Genomic DNA, 23,559 nt, shown 5'->3' with positions numbered 1-23,559 from the left:
CAGCATTTTCTCCATCATACAATACGTTTTAAAATTAATTGCATGCCATTTATCAACACAAGCCATCCAGCATTTAATATGATATTCTAAAATCGATCTTACTGCAGTGTGTCTCAAACAAGTGTCTCACAGCAGCCGCCGAGCGAACGCACAGAGTAACGTTATAACATCATTTTCAACACTTTCAAATGTATCTAATATGATAAACAGAGCTGTGTTTCCTCATACTCATGACCGGAAAAGCGGAAGCAGCGCCGGCGACTGTGGCATAATAAAAGTTCTGCTGCTCGTGAGGCGTGTGTTGCACAAACGCTCCAGCGGCCTCGTTCAGCTCCCACAACACTCGGTCCTGCTCTGCTTCATACTACAGTAACGTTAATAATCACATCCATGAACATGATTTCTTCCCGAGTCCTATCTCTATTCTTTTGCACCGTCCATTGAGGTGAAGACCACATGTCCCAAGATTCCGCGCTCAAACTTGGCGTCATCAAGCTACGCCTTTGTTTTGAATAGGCCTCTAGCGACCTCTAGCGGACAGAAAATTTTACATATTGCACCTTTAAATTTATATTAGTTAGGCTAGTACTTTTAAAATTGGAATAGAGAATTGTGAATTTTCACTGGTATCTAAAATTTTGGTGTCATTACTGCCTGTTTTTGCAAAAACAGTTTCATGGTGGGTAAAAAAAAGTCACTGGCAGGTGTGGAAAAAGTTAGGCTCTGTATACAACCATACTACTGTTTTCAGTGTTGTTATTAAACTATTATTAACTAAAACTAGTAAGGATTGTTTTCATTAATTACTTTAAATTTTTGAATTAAATTTTTAAACTTAACGGCTGGGTTTGTCCATATTTGACCCAAACATGGGCTGAAACAACCCAGCATCTAAATTTAGAGTGTTAAAATAAAGCTGAAACAAAAATAAATGAAAAGATCAAAAACTTTAACTTACTTAAATGAAAATTAAAAATGATGCCTTGGCAACAAACTGAATAAGTTTTAAAATTACTAAAACTAAAACGGAGATGAAAAAATCTATTAAAGCTAAAAAAGAAATATTTAAAAACAAAAATACTGAAACTAAAATAGAAATGCTAATTCAAATAATAAATTAATAAATATGCCATACTAAAATCAGGGTTATTATTGTTAACTACAACCATTTAGTTACTTGAAACACAATAAATAAAATAAAATAAAATAAATATTAAAAAACTTTCTTTTATTTCAGAGAATTGCCAAGAAAAGAACATTTTTATTTAACTTGAAGTACTAAAATATCTAAAACTCAAACTCAAACTAATAAATACAAATTCATAAAAACTATATAGACATATTTAAAAGCTAAAACTAATAAATATTACAAAAACACAACAAAATTACTAAAACTTTAACTAAAATAAAGTGAAAACAGAAAATATATAAATAAAATCTAATTCAATATATTAACTATATTACTATTAAAACTATAATAATATATCAATGATACTAAAATGCCGACAACGCAATGAGTTTCACTGGATCTTCCAATTCCAGTGTGATTAATTAAGCAGAAGTGATATGTGAACATCCCTCCAGAGAGACGTGGGCAATATTCAGAATATAATACTGCTTACACTGCAGTATATACTGTATATTTCAAATAGTGTAGAAACACTAATATACTGTATTCAACAAAGAAGATATGTAGTAGTATGCCAAATTGTTTTTATATGAGATTATTTTTTCACAAAGAAAATAATGGCACATAAAATGAGGAAGGAGTCTAACTGATTGAAAATAGAAACACAAGCCACATGACAGAGACAAAGACCAGCAAAGAGATTTTCATCCTCAGCCACTCAGTCAGGATTACATAATGTGACCCCTGAGGCTTCAATGACAACTTTATGGATGTGTTTGTGTGTGTGTGTGTGTGTGTGTGTGTGTGTGAGTGTGTGTGTGTGTGTGTGTGTGTGTGTGTGGTTAAGGGGAACATTACTGACCAGTACATATCCGAAGGGGCTGAGAGCGTCCATGCAGACCTCGCTCCACTGGTCAGTGAAAAGAACATCTTTCAGTCGTTTGTTGATCATTGAGTTCACTTCCTGTAAGCTGAGAGAAGAAGCAAGACAGTAGTAAATGACAGTCAATAAAGCTTAAATTACAGACTGAAAAATATCAGAAGGGAGAGACAGAAGAAGAGACCTTAAGGCAGGCGGTAGATTATATCTGTAGTGTGCTTATGTATAGGTCAAGATTATGACCATCATGTTATAGCATTATAACATCATTGTTTGATCAATTCTGATGAACGCTTGTTTAATTCTTTTCATGTCTTCAGCTGTGCTACAGTGTACGGATCGACATCCTACTGATGTAAATAAAGGGACTAATATGAATTTTAGTACTTTATTTTCTGAAGGAAGGAACAGATTTACTGTGATTTCTTTTCATATTGAGCAGCTTTCATCTAGAAAAGCAGTGGCTCTCACCCTATAATATACATGTCTGTGTTCCCATCGCCAACATTCAGGCCCAGTAAAGCAGTGATGTCTTCAGGAGGCATGGCTGAGCCCACGTTCCAAGTGATAATATGCACCCTGTTGGCAGAAAGAGACATTAGAGAACAGCAGCTGAATTTGCTGGAGAACCTCATTCATCTGTGTTACGCTGTGTTCACACTAGCTGGGTTTCCACTACAGATTTGCGCAAAACTTTTTCAATATTTTCTAAATGTTAATAAAAAACGATTGCAAAATGACAGCGTTTCCATTAACTGATGAGACTAAAATGTAATTTTTTCCTCTTGTTGTCCCAAAGATCAAGCAATGGATGTTAGTAGGTTTAAGTATATCACAGCCACTGCACTAGCCATTATTTTTAATCGAAGGAGATTTAGGCATGTTATCCAAGCTTTAATGGCAAGGAAAGCCCCTTATACCTGGGAGTGGCCATGTATGAGGTGTTTCTGGGTGTTTCTTCCTCCATCTGCTTCGAGGTCTTGATAAATTGTGGCACTTCTTTGTTGTTTAGAATCCAGTATTTTATATTTAATTCTTTTGTCAGAGTTTAATAAAGAACTCTGGAAATAACATTCTGGAAAAATAAACTGTCACCTCCTTTCCAGCCTTGGCTTGACGAACTCACAAATACACTACATTTGGAGCGTATACGGCTCTAAGGAACAACAGTTTGCTAAAACTTGGGATCCCTTTATAAGATATTTAGGGGAGAAGACAGAGGAGATTTGGATAAAAGGGATGTTGATTTAATTTGAGTTGGATCTAAGATCTATTCCACTCCTGGTTGTTTTTAGTGTTCCTCCCTATGTGGTGCGTATCAGGCAGACGGAGAGCTGGTGAGCGGGCGGTAGGTGGGTGGAAAGTTGTTTTGTTTTAGGAGTTTTCTGTATGTTGGAATATGTGCATATGTTTGTATGTACAGTGTATACTTAGATGGCATGTGCATGTATAGGAATGATTATTTGTGCACAAGTGTGTATATATGTATGTACAAATATGTATATATAGTTAATAACTGCATAAGGAAATATAACTTGGTTAATTTTTGTTTGCATAAGGAAAATTCGGAGGAACTTCTGATTTTATTTCTGTTAAGCTTATCTGTACTCTATTTATTTCTCCAATTAAAAAAAAAAAATGAATGATTGACTTTTACATACGTCAGGTGACCTGTAAATGTGAAAAAAACTGTCTCCATTGCAGTTTTGCAAAATATTCCTTTTTTGAATTGCCTGAAAAACCACCTGAAGTGTAAAAAAAGCGAAATTGACATGTTTTCATTGGGCGTATTTTCAATTCGTAATTTTAATTTGCACAATTTGAAGCGTAATGGAAAAGCGGCCTGACAGTCACCTCACCTCTCTGTATTGCCGCTGGTTATAGGCAGAGAATCCAACAGTATCAGTATGCAACTATATTATGAGGTGAATCATGTGAGCTTCTCTAACTATGTTTACATGGGCACAATAATGTAATATTTCCAATAATCAGAGTAAGGACTATTACGATTATGAGCATAATCACATCAATTTGATCAAAGTATTGTGTTTACATGAGGTAAAGTTTAATAGCGATATTGCCTAAATCTCATTATAACCGTATTATAAAGGCGCTTTCACACTAGACGAGACGCAAAAAAACAAGGCGAATCACAAAAGAACGGACCTTTCACACCGAACCTGAAATGACTGATCATCTTCTGCTAATTTACACCTGCACGCTAGGTGGCACCGACCAACAAAGCATTTGTCCTCATGTATGTATCTCGTATAGTTCCTCAACAAACCGTCCATACCGGCGTGATGAATACGATCCTCAACTGGATGGAACTGGAATAAATACTTTGAATGTTGCAATCCCATCGGACTTATGATAGCTACCTGAATCGTAACAAAGCACTGTTCACTGTTGGCCAGAGGAGAACTGGCCCCCCGACTAAGCCTGGTTTCTCCCAAGGTCTTTTTCTCCATTTTAACACCTGTTTGCCACCTGATGTCACCTGTTGGAGTCTGGATTCCTTGCCGCTGTCGCCTTTGGCTTGCTTAGTTGGGGACACTTGACATTTGATATTCAACAGTGTTTTGATCTGCCTTCATTGACACCATTTTCTTTAAGAGCTGCTGTGCAGCCAAAATTATATACCAGTTATCACTGTAAAGCTGCTTTGACACAATCTGCATTGTAAAAAGCGCTATATAAATAAAGGTGACTTGACTTGACTTGTATATGGCTTTAACATCGTCCGCTGCATAGTATACAGCGTTAAATTAAGACGAATAAAGTTTGGTACTACATTAGAAACACAAACTATCTAGTGCTTACAAGAATACATCTTAAAATATACAAACCCGATTCCAAAAAAGTTGGGACACTGTACAAATTGTGAATAAAAAAGGAATGCAATAATTTACAACTCTCATAAACTTATATTTTATTTACAATAGAATATAGATAACATATCAAATGTTGAAAGCGAGACAGAGGAAACTGTTCTGTGGTCAGACGAATCAAAATTTGAAGTTCTTTTTGGAAAACTGGGACACCATGTCATCCGGACTAAAGAGGACAAGGACAACCCAAGTTGTTATCAGCGCTCAGTTCAGAAGCCTGCATCTCTGATGGTATGGGGTTGCATGAGTGCGTGTGGCATGGGCAGCTTATACATCTGGAAAGGCACCATCAATGCTGAAAGGTATATCCAAGTTCTAGAACAACATATGCTCCCATCCAGACGTCGTCTCTTTCAGGGAAGACCTTGCATTTTCCAACATGACAATGCCAGACCACATACTGCATCAATTACAACATCATGGCTGCGTAGAAGAAGGATCCGGGTACTGAAATGGCCAGCCTGCAGTCCAGATCTTTCACCCATAGAAAACATTTGGCGCATCATAAAGAGGAAGATGTGACAAAGAAGACCTAAGACAGTTGAGCAACTAGAAGCCTGTATTAGACAAAAATGGGACAACATTCCTATTCCTGAACTTGAGCAACTTGTCTCCTCAGTCCCCAGACGTTTGCAGACTGTTATAAAAAGAAGAGGGGATGCCACACAGTGGTAAACATGGCCTTGTCCCAACTTTTTTTAAATGTGTTGATGCCATGAAATTTAAAATCAACTTATTTTTCCCTTAAAATGATACATTTTCTCAGTTTAAACATTTGATATATCATCTATGTTGTATTCTGAATAAAATATTGAAATTTGAAACTTCCACACCATTGCATTCCTTTTTTATTCACAATTTGTACAGTGTCCCAACTTTTTTGGAATCGGGTTTGTAATTAGAGATACAATTAGCATCAAGCTACATTTCAAAATTTAATGTCTTTGCTCAAAACGCACTTTAAACCATCATCGAGTTGATTAACCTCTGATTATGATCTAAAGTGGGTTTTGATTCGATAATGGGCAGTCATGCATTCTTTGTATGTTTTATAATTGATTGAATGCTAAATCTGCTTATCATTTGTCATAAACATCCTTTATTGTTATAAAAACACCATGAGCTGCATACAAAACACACAGAAAACATATCATCATAATCATAATTCTCTCAATTTTTATATTCGGAAGAGCAGGAGATATGATTACATGACTGACAGATCTAAAACGCGCTCTCATAATCATAACACGGACAGTGATCACATAATTCAGTGGAAAATGAATTGAAATGATATTCTGTATAAAGAACATGTGAGAATAAATCTGCATACACTCTTCTTGTTACACACACACAGACCTATCTGCAGCAGCACACAAACATGCCAAATATTTAAAATAAAAGGATTACAATGTAAAAGATTATTATTGTGTGCATAAAGATACAAATGCCGACATGTCATAATAAATAGTCATTGCATGTATCAGAATGACCTATCTGCAGTAATAACGAATGAAATTGGTTAACTATTTGACCAATCGTGGCAATACAGACATGTATTTAAACTGACTCGTCAGGTTGAGGGTGTCTATATTCTGCCATGGTGGAAGTGCATCTGGCTTTTAAAGTGAATGGCAGATGAGACTCTGATTGGTTTGTTGCATGTTACGCCCAAAACACACCCATGCCTCATTAAGAGACTAGGTACAACCCTTTTGGACCATGTGCCTGCCGTGCCGACCGTTTTTTCCATCATTAAACTAGCAAAAGTGGATTTGTGCACCTGCGCCATGTGCTTCAGACCATGTGCTTAGATTGTTAAAATAGGACCCAGAGTGTTTCCATATCTTTAGGTGGGATACTGAAGCCGTGATGGTTTGACACTCACAGGTTTCGGGTTTGGCTTATAATTCATCAAACAAGTATCCTTGAAGACGTGTTTGTGTCATATTAATGAATAAATGAAAAGGGAGTAAGAACATCATCAGGATAATTACACATGTTTGCAATGTAGACATTTTGTTGATTATAATGGGAGTAACCTAGTTTTGTTGTGTCACATCACATCACTCCATTGCAGTTAAACATGTTAATAAATCATCTCATTTAAAATCCAAACAATGCCAGGAATATATAAATATTCAATATATATTTTTCTCAATAATTCCACCAGCATCCAGACTCCATCTTTATTTCCAAGAAAGAGAAGCCTCTTATATTCTTATATAAGTTTAATATAACATTGAAATTTTAATCTATTTATATGCTATCTCAAAAGGTTGTGTGGGAAAGTGTGTGTGGGAGTGTATAAGTGCTTAAAATACAATCCTGGCCTGATCTTTGACCTCACTAAGCTAAGAGAAAATGATGTGCACCATTACTGAATGAGTGACAGCAGCTTCCTGACATATTTCCGTTTTCATATAATCCGGCGTGCTAGTTTCTGGTCATGTATTTTTTCAATGTTCTGTAGTCGCCTGTTCCCTAAACATCTATTTTAATGAGTGTCAGTGAGAAGATTTAAACATCCACACACTTTCCCGAGAGAACATTAAGAGAACATTACTGTGTACTAAATTTTAATCCAACCCAAGCAGATCTGATAAAGCAGAAGCTGGAAAACATACAATGTTATATCAACACAGATCAGCCTGCAGCTCAAATCACAGAAGGATGAAGGAAACGAGTAATTCTTAAATTAAAGGATTATAACTATAAAGATAACGATAAAGATATTGTTCTAAAAATCATTCTAAATATAAAAGAGTAGCAGAGCCCACATTACATCTACTGTATAATGATGACGGCACAGAGAAACGATATCGCTGGAATTTTTCCAGCTAATGAACGAAAAAAACATTGAGAGCCAATCAGAATACATCCTGCTTCAAAGAGCTTGAGCATTTAAAGCGGCAGGCGACAAAACTGAAGTGTGCGCTTATAAATTGGGAATAAACAGAACGATATCTTCCGCTGGTGTGGACGCTAATATAGTTATCCTTATCTTTATAGTTATTGTTGTTGGTGTGAACGGGCCTTAAGAGCACCAACACACTTCTTTGTCAAATCCTGTTTATAAGTAATACAGTGGGGAAATGCACTGTTCAAAAGTTTGGGGTCAGTAAGTTTTTTTGGTTTTTTTTTTTTTTAAGAAAATTAAGACTTTTATTCTGCAAGTACACATCAAATGGAAACAGTAAAGATTTTTACACTATTACAAAAAATTATATTTTAAATAAATGCTGTAGGGATGCGCCGATGTATCGGCCGATTTTTGTTCAATTTACAACCATCGGCATATCGGCTGTAGCAGGAAAAAAGCCGATATAACAAACCCATAGTTTATTAATTAACTGTGTGAAGGCGCTGAGCTGTATAATGTTTGTTGCGTAATCCTAGCGCTGCTGTCTGCGATTTAATGCTAATCAAATAACAAAAGATCGCACACTATTCTTCACTAAGCAACTTTTGTAACTTCCGTAACAGTTTATTGCGTCCGATTTAAATACATCAATGACGACGCAGTTTGATACCGCGACATACATACAGATCTTATGCCTTTTCGGGGGATGCTTAATAAACTGACTAACTTTAAATCTGCAAAATATCTCTGAAGAACTGCGTGCTCTCTTTCATTACCCGTGTAGCTCTGTAGCCGAGAACACCTGTCAAAATAAGAGTCCTGCCTTAGTGAAGGAGATCTCATACATATTTAAACTTACAAAAAAATATTAAAATGTATACAAAACAAATTAGAAGATTAATCGTAAAAAAAGTCTGTTACAATAAAGGATTAATATGTATTTAATTTATAGCAATAAACCTGCTAGTATAATTTAATGCAGGTGGTTTTGAACTTTGCTGATTTAAAACATGATCAAAATACTATCTATTTTGATGACAAAATTTCAAAACACAGTAAGTGACAAATATCGTTATCGGTATCGGCCAATAATTGTTTGTTAAAATCGGAATCGGTATCGACCCCAAAAAATCCTATCGGTGCATCCCTAAAATGCTGTTATTTTGAACTTTCCATTTATCAAAGAATCCTGAAAAAAATGTATCATGGTTTCTAATTTTAATAATAATCATTGATAATAATCATAAATGTTTCTTGAGCAGCAAATCATCATGTTAGAATGATTTCTGAAGGATCATGTGACACTGAAGACTGGAGTAATGATGCTGAAAATTCAGCTTTTATCACAGGAATAAATTACATTTTAAAATTTAACACAATAGAAAACAGTTCTTTTGAATTGTAATAATATTTCACTATATTACTGTTTTTACTGTGTTTTTGATCAAATAAATGCAGCCTTGGTGGGAATAAGACTCAAAAACAGTTAAAAATTTTACAGACCCCAAACATTTGAATGACAGTGTACATTTTATTTATTAAAAATCCATATTTGGAAATAGGGCTGCAACAAACGATTATTTTGATAATCGATTAATCTACTGATTATTGGAATGAATAATCGACTAATCACCGATACTGAGTTATACTTTAACTAATAATTAAATCAAGGAAATCACTTCAGCTTTTGAAAGTGTATTTTTAATGAATTTGTTAAAAATACTGTTAAAATGACGTACTGTGTTTTTATTAAGTCTGGGAATTGTAATAACTTTTTAATAAGAGTAAAAATATGAATATGTAATATTGTGCAAAAATATCTGAAAAATGCTCCCTTCTAGATTTCTTCTTTTTTGTCTTTTTACTAACTATTGAGTTTATGCTCACTGAATGGCTTTCCTGAGGTAAATGTAACATTTTGTGACATATTTGTTTGCAAGCTGTTTTATTGCGGTCTTTCTGCGGTCGAAACTCTGATTAAGTGATTACACTAGAGCTGGATTCATTTCAGTAAATTGTACTGTATCTTTCAACATACTTTTTAATATTCATTCATGTTTATTTCGTAATAGCAGAAAAGAGGAAGAGATAATAGGTTCACGTGCCGCTTGACCTGAGGCGCTAAAGCGATCTGTCACTCCACATTAAAGAGCGACAAAATCACATGTATTGTTTTAATCCCGTAGTAAAATTGACAGAATTTAAAAGTTAAGACTTTGTTTTATATCAAAAGTAACCTGATCTGTCTGTAACCTGTAACGCTGTCTGTGTCCTCAATGCTCTGCTATGTATCTTTCACTGCATGAGAAAATGGACGTGTGGCGAACAGTGAGTTTGAATGAGAGTTGGTGGTAGGGATGGGCAGATCGATATGAAGTATCGATATATCGATACTGACGTTGAGTATTGAAAGTATCGATACTCAAATTAAAATATCGATACTAAGGTGTGTTTTTTTTACCAGTTATTTTGTTTATTTAACAATAAATTTAATGCATACAATATGCATTGAATTGGACAAATAACCTATGTTAGCGAATAATTTGTAGTAGAAGTATTTTCCTTCTCATATGAACACGCAAATGCTGCAAGTCAGAACCAATCAATCACAGAGAGCGTTCGCACACTGCCGACACTACATTCAAACAGGGCTGCATTTAGTATCGCAAGAAACCACTGATGCTTTTGGGAAACGCAGCCCAGAACAATGAAGACAGAAAAATATAATATTATTATTATTAGTTATTTCACAATAAACAAAATGAAAGAGTAGCCTACATAGTTTGTGCAATTACATTTATTTAAATTTAAGGTTAAAAGTTCATATTGATGTTCTGTCAGAATACAAATGTTTCATTTTATGGGTGCAACAGTCTGTCACTGGCAGCTTATGAAAATGAACCATTACTACAGTGACCATAGTTCAGCTAGGCATATAGTAGGCTTATTTGTAGATTTTCCATGGTTTACCAAGTAAACATTTTAACGATGTGTAAACAAAAATATAATCTAATAAACTGCAATTAAGGCATATTGAATGTTAAAATGCCTTTCAAATATAATGTTAAGTGGGTATCATAACCCATTTTACTCTTAGTAATTCAATAATTGAATAAATGTTAAAACCCTGACAGCAACATAGTGTCGGTACAGATCCGGCCCGCATCTGGTCCACGTATAATCCACATGTACCAGATGTGGGTCGGGTCTGGGCCAGACTATGTTGCCATCTGGGAATCTATAAGTTCATATTAGAGGTATCGTATCGGTATCGATATCAGCGATAATGGCCTTGAAAGTATCGGTATCGTATCGAAAACAAAATAAGTGGTATCACCCATCCCTAGTTGGTGGTCCTGCATGACAGCGTTTTTTGTAGTTATGTTTTATGCTATGTTAAACTCCCACATTTTACGGGTTTGACTTCGTTTGCACTATACACCTCCGAAGCACCGTGTCTTCTTCTATTGGATTTGATCCGGGAGGGCTGCATTACAGTATTGCGCTACAGCGCCCCACTGGTCAAACCTCGTCATTGCAGGCCCTTCAAATAGATCATATGAGATCAAAAGACTATTTGACAACAAAAATATTTTTTATTGTCGACGTTGTCGATAATGTCGACTAATCGTTTCAGCCCTATTTGGAAAGGTAAATATATATTTACTGTACAGAAACCTTTGAGCAATTTCAAAATTCAAGATAATTCACGTTAATGTCAAAAACATGATTTATTGTTTTAAAAAGTAAAACCAGTAATAATCTGTATTCTCAAGAGTAACTATGTATGTATGTGTGCTGAAGGCTGTTAACGGAAATGCCAGAGCCGTAATAAGTAAAATGTAGAAGTAGTCTATAGTCTGTTCAGCCAACAGACAAGCCCAAACCTGCAGCAAACAATCTAGAGTTCAGTTCGAAATCTAATCACATCTGAACTGGCTTATCAAAGTCTTTTAGTTAACTTTCAGAAATTTCAGGCAGGTGTGATCAGGAGCAGAATAGAGTGCTTTCGGAGGTAAAAATTTCATCCATCATCTCCAAAAGATATTGATTAGCATGTAAACTTTTCAAGGCAGACCAACCATGAGCACTGAGGTTATCAAGTGATTGGCTAATGGTTTCTACATAGCATATACATGTAATTTTGAACTACATTTTTTAAAAACACCTAATGAAGAACTACACTACCCATAATCCACCAATCAGAGACGCTGCAGTTACCATGGAAAACACACTGCAAAAACACAGTGCTCAACAGAATCTCAAACTGCTTATAAATATTTTCAAACTTTTTCATTACGCTTAATTGGGGTTGGAGCTAAATTCTCCAGGACAGTTGCCCTCCAGGAGCAGGATTGGACACCCCTGTTTTAGTCTGTACTTCAGTTTTCAGCTGATGCATGAACAAAACTTCACTAAACATTATTTATAGTGCACATGCCATCCAATAATCACAATACTCTTTATGCTTTGTTACTTTTTATATGAAACAAAGTCTCAGCTTTCAAATTCTGTCAATTCTGTCAATTTTATAATGATATTCAAACAATAAATGCCGTTTTGGCGCTCTTTAATGTGGCGTGACAGATCGCTGTAGCACCTCAGTTTAAGCAGCACATGAACGATCATCTCTTCCTCTTTACTACTAGTTATAGCACAAAATTATAGCACAAAAACATGAATGAACATCAGAAAGTATGTTGAAAGATACAGTACAGCTTACTCAAATGTATTATCATGTCTCAATCACTGTTTCAACCACGGAAAAACGTCAATAACACAGCTTATAAATATAAATGTCACTTAATATTACATTTACTAGAAAAATAACTAGAGAGGAGTATTTTGATAAATAGTATATGCACTATATTACATATTCTGATTATATTTGACTTAACTGTTGTCTTAACGTATCTTTGAATAAATCTGTCATCAAAACAAGTTAATATTACAGCAACTTTTAAATGTTTATTTCAACAATGGATTGGAGTAGAAACAAATATACAATTATATAAGTCTTATGTGCAGTTTGTTTATATACAACTCAGTTTTTTATTTGAGCGTTGATTATTAATTTAATTGAAGGGGACCTATTATGCCCCTTTTTACAAGATGTAATATAAGTCTCTGGTGTCCCCAGAATGTGTCTGTGAAGTTTCAGCTCAAAATACCCCACAGATCATTTATTATACCATGTTGTAAATGCCTATTTTTGAGTGGAAGGACAAACATGCTTTTCGTGCATGTATCTTTAAATGCAAATGAGCTGCTGCTCCCCACCCCCTTTTCAGAAGAGGGCGGAGCCTACAGCTCCTGACTCAGATACTAACAAAACATCTGTTTGGTTTTGATTATCATCTCTATTGCGGTCACGCTTACGTGACATTGCAGTTTGTCATCATCATGATCATTTATTATCTACATGTCATAACAGTTTAAACAGTTTAAACTTCTGATATCTGGTTTTCTGAGCGCACACACCCGAAGCATGCGCTCAGAGAGCTGGATGTCAGACAATGCATCGCTTGAGTATTAAACTGAGTTCTCTTACACATCTTATTAAGCTTAAACTGTCAAATACACACAAGGTTATGTCAAAAACAGACACAGTTCACATAAACACAGTCGGTTATGTCTGTGAACGTAAACAGCAAGTAAAGAAATCGCATGTGTATATTAGATCTGTGTATTAAAGTGTTAGCAGCGTAATATACAGTACCTACTGCTGTATATGCTGTTAATATGAATCAAACAACAAAAGAAAAACAGAAAATCACTCTTTATTACTCATTTCTTACTTGAATGCTGCTGTTAAAGGTGCAATATGTAAGAATTTTGCAGTAAAATATCCAAAAACCACTAGGCCAGTGTTATATATTTTGTTCAGTTGAGTACTTACAATATCCCAAATGTTTCCAACTATTTGTAAATCATGAAAAAATTGCAATTTTAACCAAGGCTCCGGGACGTGTGAGGAGTCGCCTGTCAATTGCGTCATACCCGCGTTACCCTCGGTTAATTATTGTTATATAGCTCAACACGTTTAGTCTTATTGTTTAAATCTAATTTTCTTAATTTTTTGCGAGTACCATGCTTTACCATGCCTCAGAGAAAAACACTATTTTGTAGTAGCTAACATAGCATAATCAGATGCAGCTTTATTTTTAGTAACAGTAATACAGTATTTTCTACATTGTACCTTTAAATGCTCTGGTGAAGAGGTAAACACGGCGGACTCTGTACAGCTCACTCAGGGCGGGGTCTATGCTAATACAGCAGAGTCCGTCAACAGTTGTGGGCGGGGCCAAAGCATTTATGACATCACAAAAGCTACAATCTGCAAACGTCTTGTTCTGAGGCACTGCTTATGATTTATGGGTGGATTTTTACCATTATAGGGTGGTTGTGTTCACACACTGCCGACACACATTTATGTTCAAACACCATGCAAAAGTAAATTTTGCATAATATGTCCCCTTTAATTATTGAATAAAATTAATTTTTGGTTCTGGTAAAAAAATCACACACAAAAAACAACACTTTTAGTGTGAGCCAAACTGTTGAAATCGTACCTGAAATCCTCCACCACCTGCGTCTGAGTGTCGGCGGTCCCAGCGACAGAAAGGGCCCTCTGAGGGTAGAGGCCAGGATCTGAAGCTGGAGGTTTGTATGATGGGGTCTGAGGAAGAGAGGACGCCCTCATTGAAATGTGGCTCCGAGCCACTGCAGTATGCCCTGAAATCTTCTGTCCAGCCAAACTCGGAGGTCCATGACCAACATTAGCAACACTGAGTTTAGACTGAGCTTCTGAGGGGTGACTGGAGATGTTGGGGTCAGTCGGTTCAGCATGGCTGGTCATCTGGTGCGGTTTAGGAGGTTCTGGAGGTTTGGGCTCTGATACGTCAATAGATCCTTCCACCCGCGGGGTCCTCTGAGGCCGTCTTGGCCTGGCTGGAGCCGCTGGTGGGGTAGAAGGGGCAGGAGAAGATGTGGACGTTTCTGCGGGTCCTTTTGGTTGTGCAGATAATGCCAGATCATTAGTTTTACTCTGGCTTTGGATTTGCTGCTCTGGTTCCATCTTTATCTAGCAAAGAGAAGCACAACGGTGAATCAAATCAGCTATCTTCACTTTTTAACTACATTCTCAATTTCTCTTTGTTTAAACACTGAAAATGAATGTGGCATGTCAAAATAAAGGCTGCTGCTCATATTTTATGAGTGCATTTGTTTTCAGTTTGGGCATTTTTTCATATTGGTCACAATTAAGGGCACTTCTTTTTCACAAAGGACTGTCTGGGCAACACAAATGTTCAAATGAGCTACACACATCCTGAGATGACTAAGACATTAAAGGTCAAAGGTCAATGGTTAGGCCAGTGAAACCCTTTTGTTGGCCAGGAAAGTTCAATAACAGTTACTGGATACCTAGCATAGCGACTTGCATTGCCTGGCTGTATTTTAATGGGTTAAACTCTGTAATCCTTTTGGTTAAAGTGTTTTAGTTCAAACAGGAACTCACCAAACCACATGAGCACTGCTGTTTTGTAATAACACTGGGTTACATAATCTTCTTACATCTCAAGATTTTTGAGAGCGTCTTTAACAGAAACACTATCGTTCAGAAGGTTGGGGTTGGTAAGATTGTTTAATGTTTGTGAAAGAAGTCTCTTATGTTCGCCAAGGCTGTATTTATTTGATCAAAAATACAGTAAAAAAAACAGTAATATTGTGAAATATTATTACAATTTAAAATAACTGTTTTCTATGTGAATATGTGTTAAAATGTAATTTATTTCTGTGACCAAAGCTGAATTTTCAGCATCATTACTCCAGTCTTCAGTGTCACAGAAATAATTATTTTGCAACATTACTGCCACTTTTGATCAATTTAATGCATCCCTGCTAAGTTTTCTTTCAAAAAAAAAAAAAAAACTGCACTGACCCCAACACCCCAAACCTTTGAACGGCAGCGTAAGCACAATTTTGCATTACTGTGCCAGCCCAAAATGTACCAATTTTTAATTATTACAGTACAATATTCTGTACATGATTCCACAGTTAATATTTCATCGGTTGCCATGATAGCTTAAGGGTTAAACATACAGAAGCTCTTCCAAGGTGATGGGTTTCATCTCTAGCTTGGAGGGATTCTATTCTAGTGTGATCTCTAAAATGACAGCTGACAGGCTGGACACAAAACTAGACTAGACAACAGACACAGCTGTGAACGCTCCCTACCCACAGGAAACACTGCTTTAGTTGAGTCATTTATTTCAGAAACTCTCCTTGCTTTGTTGCAAATGCCAAAAATGATGAAATGCTACTGTATATCCATAGACTCTAGTTATTAATAAGGAATGTGACTGCTGTGTACTAGAAGTGAAGAAATACCACAGTATGTCATTAATTCTTCTAATGAAATAGCAACATGATCAAAACATGTACTGAAAAATAATGTTAAAATGTGATTATGAGGTTTTTGAGGAAGGTTTATTTGTTCATCTGTCAATTATCTTTATATGTTTTGTCCCCCAAAATGAAACACTAAAAAATGTTGGGTTAAAAACAACCCAAGTTGGGTTGAAAACGGTCTAACCCAGCAATTGGGTTGTTTTAACCCAGTGGTTGGGTTAAATGTTTGACCCAATGTGCTGGGTAGTTTTATTTAACTCAACTATTGTTTCAAAATTTCTGTATGTCTGGCTTAAAATGAACCCAAAATATGTTGGAAATTTAAAATCAGACACACAATTACTAGAGGCAACAATAATAATCAAAAGGTGAATGTTTATTAATAAGCAATTTAATAAATGTTTGTTTAATTATTATTTATTAAACTTATTAAATGTTAATTTCTAACATATTTTGGGTTCATTTTAAGCAAGCAATACAGTAATTTTTAAACAATAGTTGAGTTAAATAAAACTACCCAGCAGGTTGGTCAAACATTTAACCCAACCGCTGGTTTAAAACAACCCAATCATTGGGTTTGTCCATTTTCAACAAAACTTGGGTTGTTTTAAACCCACCATTTTTAGTGTATACTGTTATAAAGATCTCATTGATTTACATTACAAGCTATCACAATTTCATCTTACTTTTTGGCCATATAAATATCTGCAACTGCACCAAATTGCATATTTTTGACCAGTTTGGGCCTCTGAATAAAATTGAGGTGTTTTTTTCCTCGAGTTTGAGCTTCATATTCTCACTATATCAGACTATATGAGCCATAAAACCCTAATATATTATACAAAACCTAAAACCCATATGCAAACCTTTTTATATACTTTGTCTAAAGCCTCAATTCTGTTCCATTTAAAAAATATATATAATTTTCTGACTATTATTTAATGTTTCAAACTTTACAGGGTTAAAAAAAAAAAAAACACTAAAACCCACCAATAATATCAACACAAAATATACAAATATGTACGCTTTAGGTGCTAATATGTTCGTTTAAGGTACTCATATGCACCCTTTATGGGTAAATACGGTACAAAGGTGTAACTTTTAAAAGTCGCAGTGACAGCATTAAAAACCATAATAATAAAGGAGTTAAAATGTAATACACAGCCAGGGTAATAAAGAACACGCAAAGATTATTTGAGTACCTTGTATAAGAAAACACTATTGCGTTTTTTACACTTTTACGTTTTTTTTACTTAAAACTGACGAAAACTGTTTCTACACCTCATTGTTTTCAGTGTAATAAAATGCAAACATACTGATACAAATATTTACACAGTCATGAGTCTTTGCTTTTGCACAGTAGTCATGGTCTTCACCTCGCTGTGCTCTGTGTTTGTCTGCCTGACCGGCTTTCCCTGTATTGACAAGATTGTTACAGTCAAGCACACGACTAGACGTATTTGCTTATCGGTGTGGAATAACGCAAAGCATGTGACCAGCAGAAAAGGAAAAGACACAAAAATATAGACTCCACCTAGAAATGACCCCAAACAAACGCAATGAGTCATTGTGTATGTATTTGGTTATGCATATACACACACATACACCCACATGAAATTCTTGCAGTGAATCATTGTGTATGCATTTGAATATGTGTGTGTGTAGATAGATAGATAGATAGATTTATATAGCCTTATACATAATGTACGGTCCAAATATTCTAATACCTTCGAGCCATGGTTATACACACATAAGGTCAGACACTGAGAAAATGCTGAAGGTCACCTTACAATAATGTGTATTATGACCTACTTGGGTGTGTGTGTGTGTGTGTGTTTCATTAGAGGATGTACGAAGAAGGTTTTGAACCATTCAGCATCTGATAGCGCTAATTACATTGCAAGGCTGTTTGTGATGGTCTTTCAACCTCTGAATAATGCCACAGATACAATGATGCACATGCATTTATCTCTTTCAAACACACACACACATTTAAAAACAGTTTAAATTATAGTAAACACAAAATAAAACCCTGACAAAAACAACATGTAAACAATCCAGTATCAGTTAAACACCACTTAAGTAATGTGAAAGAAACAGCATAGGGTCTAAATGTATATATCTGTAATGGTAATAACATATGTTATACTATAGCTTCTTACGTTATATTGTATGTACAAGTTATTCATCATAACATATTTGTGCAATCAATATGCATTGCGTTTTGCAATTATAGTGTTGCATTAGTGTGTTTCTTACCCAATTTCCTCGATCAAGGCAGGCTGAAGAGAACTGAAGGTATGTTGACAGGAGATCTGATGGGCACCGCTGGAAACCAGACTTACTGATAAATATATTCAAATAGCTTCGCAGAGATCAAAACAGCTCATCATCATGCGACAATATCGGTTCAGCTGATGAATGTGAAAGCGCGTTCAGGTCCAGTGTGTCACATCAGTGCCCGTTCTTCCTGTTACATTAACAGCGAAAGACCTTGAGGTTCACTGAAAGGAGAAAATGGGTCGCTAAAGGCGAGAGCATTTCATCTGCAGATGTCGCGGTGTTCTTCGACGTGAAGTCGTTTCGTAAAGCAACCCGCAGCGCGTACTGTCAATGATAAGACACTGCGAACGGTCAGCGCTGTCCTTCAGTGCTCGCGCTTCATGCACTTATTGCAGCAGAGCTGCTGGCGTCGCTTTCGTCAGAGATTTAATCATCACGGACGTAGCGCTCTTGTCACATGGTATTCCGCTGTAGCTCCACTATAGATAAAGATTATATTTGCATTTCCTCTTGCAAGGCAGCAAAAGTGTTAAAGGTTCGGGTTTAGCTCTGGAATAGGCTTTGTTTCAGTGTAAATAATGAAATGCCGCATGAGAACGCTTTGCTGTTGTCATGACAACCCGAGCGCATCCTTCTTCTTTTTTTAAATCAACAATAAGGAAGACCTAATGCAAATGAATGCAATAATGAAAGCCATTCGCAATTCAGTATGATAATTGTACGTTTTAATTTGCAAGTGAAAATATTATCACATTATCGCATATGAAAACCAAAAATAATTGTTCGATTGGGTTAAAGTCATCATCAAAATTTACATTTCTTATTTTTTATGGAATGTTGCAGTGCTTATTATATATGATTTATATGATTTCTTTTAAATGCACATAATCTTTAATCAAAAACATTGAAGTCTCCCACCCCTTTCTTCTCTGATGACGTGTTCACCGGCGCGAGGGCGGGACAATAATCCCTCCAGTAACCTGTCACTCACAAGAGATCGCAACAAAATCCTGCCCTGCCAAGTGTTTTTCTCATTCAAGAAGCCGTTTTACTTGGATATACGTCATGATAGAGAATAAAAGACTATCGTAATTTCTATCATGCTGACTTTAAGTGATTTAGGGGTCGTTTACACAACACTGTTTTCAACTAAAAACGGAAAACTTTATGTCGTTCATTTACACGACAACAGCGTTTTGGGTGCATGAAAATGCAAACTTTTGAAATCAGGTTTCAAAGTTTACGTTTTTGAAAACGATACCATTTTCAGTGTAAACTACAAAAACGTGAATAGCCTATGTGACGTCATGCGCATGTGTATTACGTGTTCAGTCTATAGGCTCGTAATTTTGTACTTTGTAAGCAAATGTTTAATAATAAAATAAATAAATAAACGGGAAAAAAAGTCTATTGTCTCATATTTCTTTACAAAGTGACATCGCCATCTACTGGCCTGACAGCAGAATACATATGAGTATGAGTGATGCTGCACAAAACAACAGTGATGCCAATGTGTTGTTATGCGGTCTTTAAAGTCTCCATGAAATCAAAATTGACGTTTTTTTGGATTTTAGAATGAGGCTACGTCCACACGAAGCCAGAGCTTACCCTATCCAATCTTTTTTTTTTCCTCGTCTCAAGAAATATCTGCGTACACATGAAACCACTGAAACAACTCAAAATGATGTAGTATACATGCCAGATCAGTATGTGGCGCTGTAATTCTGCAATAGAGATACACTAAAAACAAAGAATAAGACTTGGAGCATGCGCATAAACCTTGCGCACTGTATACAAACTTTAGTAAAGCTTAGAAATAAAGCTTTATTTTAATAAAAGCTTTAGGCGCGGTAGCTTCTGCAGCACGAACACAAGCATGTAGTACGCTATTATTGTTGCTGTTTTGTGCTGTTAGTGGTGACGGATTAGGGTCGACACGTGGGGTGATGACATCATCGTTTCACAAAATATACGGATTGACTGTACACACGAAAACGCAAAGGAGGCGTTTTCAGATTTATCCACTCTGGGACCCGGTTTCAAAAAATAGCGGTTTCACCTTCCGAAAATGCCGGATCCGTGTGCACGAAATGCCTATCCGATACAAAATTTGTGCGTATACACAGAAATGCGTCTCCATGTAGACGGGGCCTGAATATGCTCACCTTAAGTGTTGGGGGTAACGCATTACAAGTAACTTGAGTTATGTAATCAGATTACTTTTTCAAGTAACGCATTACTTTTAAAATTTACAACAAAATATCTGAGTTACTTTTTCAAATAAGTAACGCAAGTTACTTTGTTTTCCCATGTACTGACTGACAGCTCTCCTGTCACCATGTTGAGAGGAATCGACAGTAAGGTCAGAGGCAGTGGTGGGGGGTGCGATTTCAAAGCACTGCTTCATGAAGCTTCGGAGCGTTATGAATCTTTTGTGTCGAATCATGATTCGGATCGCGTGTCAAACCGCCAAACTGATGAAATCACGTGACTTTGGCGCTCCGAACCGCTGATTCGACACGCTGATTCATAACGCTCCGAAGCTTCATGAAGCAGTGTTTTGAAATCGGCCATCACTAAATAAGTTGTTATTTTGTTTTTTTGCCGCACCAAAAATGTTCTCGTCGCTTCATAATATTAATATTGAACCACTGTACTCACATGAACTGATTTAAATATGTTTTTAGTACATTAATGGATCTTGAGAGAGGAAATGTCATTGCTGGCTATGTAGGCCTCACTGAGCCATTGGATTTCAACAAAAATATCTTAATTTGTGTTCTGAAGATGAACGAAGGTCTTACGGGTGTGGAACGACATGGGGGTGAGTAATAAATGACATTTTTTTCATTTTTGGGTGAACTAACCCTTTAAGTCACAATATACCACAATATATTATATTGTAATACTCAGGATATTGCAAAACATTTAAAAATCGCAATAATATATTATTGTGGCTTAAGAGTCATGATAATATTGTATCATGGGGCCTCTGATTCTCATCCCTATTGCCTAGCTTCCCTATCCGGTAATGATTTCGCAGGCTGTGTTTGCACACACAGCTAAAACTCATTTCACACATGCTTCTGAGGCAGCATAATGGTCTAATAATCTACAACAGAAAGAGTTTTGGAGATAACTGAATATCTAATTTCTTCAATACTCATTTCTTGCTAGAATTTAAATCAAAAGTGGAAAAATGTGGTCATAAACATACATTTATACACAAACCGAAGACCAATTGCAACTCACTATAGTATCTCAGAAGACAGGACATGACACAATCATTGGATCTCATGATTATTAGTATTTCAGTAACACTTCACATTTTTATTTTTAGTTGATGCATTAAGAATGATGGCAACATTACCATTAGATTTGTTAAGAAAAATATGTGAGAGATCACAAACTGACAAACTTTTTTTCAGCATCCACTAATCCATATCCATGCTAATTTAAGAATACACAGTTGTTCATTCAATAAACTATTAATGTTTGTTGATGATACATTGATAACATTAACTTATTTAACTTAGTTAAAATGTAAGTATTAATATATGCAGAAATGAACATTAAATTTAACTAGATTAAATACCATAAAAATTATTCACTGTTAGTTCATGATACCTAAAGCATAACTTAATCATAACAAAATGAACATTATTGTAAGGTATTACCAGAATTTTTTAAGTGTTTCTAGATTCACATTCTTTTTAACTAATGTAAATCGTAGAAAAATATAATCATTTGTCCTAAAATAAACGTGAACACTAAGATCTACATGCCAAGCTTTACCTAGAATGGCCTCTATTCCAACTTGCACAGTCAGGAATTGACTAACAATAGGTGCTGTGTAGTCTTTAGTCTTGGTCTAGTATAAAAGCACAGGCGACAGCAGTCAGTCAACAACCAGAATCAGCTTCAGCTTCTCCTTTGTGGAACTACTGAGGATCAGCCAGCGCAACCATGAAGGTAAACCTCATTCCAGCTGCCATTTCCACATATTTTAACTTCTTATACATTTATTTGGTATATTTCACTTTAAATCACTAAATTAATAACTTTCATTTTCAGGTCACCTTTTTTGAGGACAGGAACTTCCAGGGTCGCTCCTACGACTGTATGGGCGACTGTGCCGATATGCACTCCTACATGAGCCGCTGTCACTCTTGCAGAGTGGAGAGCGGATGCTGGATGATGTATGATCATCCCAACTACATGGGAAATGGGTATTTCTTCAGGAGGGGCGAGTACGCTGATTACATGTCTATGTTTGGAATGAGCAACTGCATCAGGTCCTGCCGTATGATCCCCATGGTGAGTATTTGTGTGAACTGAAATATTTAATTTATATTTCAAAACATGAAGCAGAGAACTCTGGTTTTTTAGGGGTTAGAGATTTTTTTTTTTTTTTTTTGAAAAGTACAGAGGATCCTATTAGAATGGTGATTTGAGACAGAACTAATTCTTGATAGATATATACATTTTATGTTAATTCTGCCTGACAAACTTGAAAATAATGGACTTCTCTTCCACTACAGTACAGGGGATCCTACAGAATGAGGATCTACGAGAGGGAGAACTTCATGGGTCAGATGAATGAGATCATGGATGACTGTGACAACATCATGGACCGTTACCACATGTCTCACTGCCAGTCCTGTCATGTGATGGACGGCCACTGGCTCATGTATGAGCAGCCCCACTACAGAGGCAGGATGTGGTACTTCAGGCCTGGAGAGTACAGGAGCTTCAGCAATATGGGTGGCATGAGATTCATGAGCATGAGGCGTATCATGGACTCTTGGTACTAGCATTCCAGTGTATCTAATAATAAAACAATTTCATGAGAACACTAAATATTGTGTCTTGAAAATCATTAATGCCACAAATATTTGTAAAAAATAATAATCAATTACTGTATTTTTTGTAATACATCCTATAATATTAGAATTTTGGCTTTCAAATGATAAGTTAGTCAGTTCTTTCACAGAAGAACATGTCATAATGGTGGAACCAGAGGTGTTGTGTTTGCTGTTTGAACATGATGGTTATTGTAGTTCTGGATTAAATGTGAACACTCATCTCACTTGCACAAAAGCAG

At 36.0% G+C, this 23,559-nt stretch overlaps 2 protein-coding genes across 2 annotated transcripts in view; one reads left to right on the top strand and one right to left on the bottom strand.

Moving 5' to 3' along the window:
* Positions 1-18,955, bottom strand: part of inpp5jb (inositol polyphosphate-5-phosphatase Jb) — a 35,238-nt gene extending 16,283 nt beyond the window's left edge. The window contains 4 exon segments of the mRNA XM_051895021.1: positions 1,992-2,100; positions 2,481-2,588; positions 14,333-14,844; positions 18,432-18,955. Coding sequence (XP_051750981.1) covers positions 1,992-2,100; positions 2,481-2,588; positions 14,333-14,838 — 723 coding nt within the window. The 5' untranslated portion in view covers positions 14,839-14,844; positions 18,432-18,955.
* A 2,646-nt stretch (positions 18,956-21,601) lies between these two features.
* LOC127513332 (gamma-crystallin M2-like) lies at positions 21,602-23,269 on the top strand. Its single transcript, XM_051895026.1, has 3 exons — positions 21,602-22,427; positions 22,530-22,772; positions 22,997-23,269. Exons 1-3 carry the CDS (start codon positions 22,422-22,424, stop codon positions 23,267-23,269), a joined length of 522 nt encoding a protein of 173 aa, XP_051750986.1. The 5' UTR covers positions 21,602-22,421.
* Positions 23,270-23,559: the final 290 nt, after the last annotated feature.

The sequence above is a fragment of the Ctenopharyngodon idella genome, chromosome 5 (assembly GCF_019924925.1).
Source record: "Ctenopharyngodon idella isolate HZGC_01 chromosome 5, HZGC01, whole genome shotgun sequence".
Classification (NCBI taxonomy): domain Eukaryota; kingdom Metazoa; phylum Chordata; class Actinopteri; order Cypriniformes; family Xenocyprididae; genus Ctenopharyngodon; species Ctenopharyngodon idella.
Note: the sequence above shows the minus strand (reverse complement) of the source record. Positions and strands in the feature narration are given on the sequence as shown.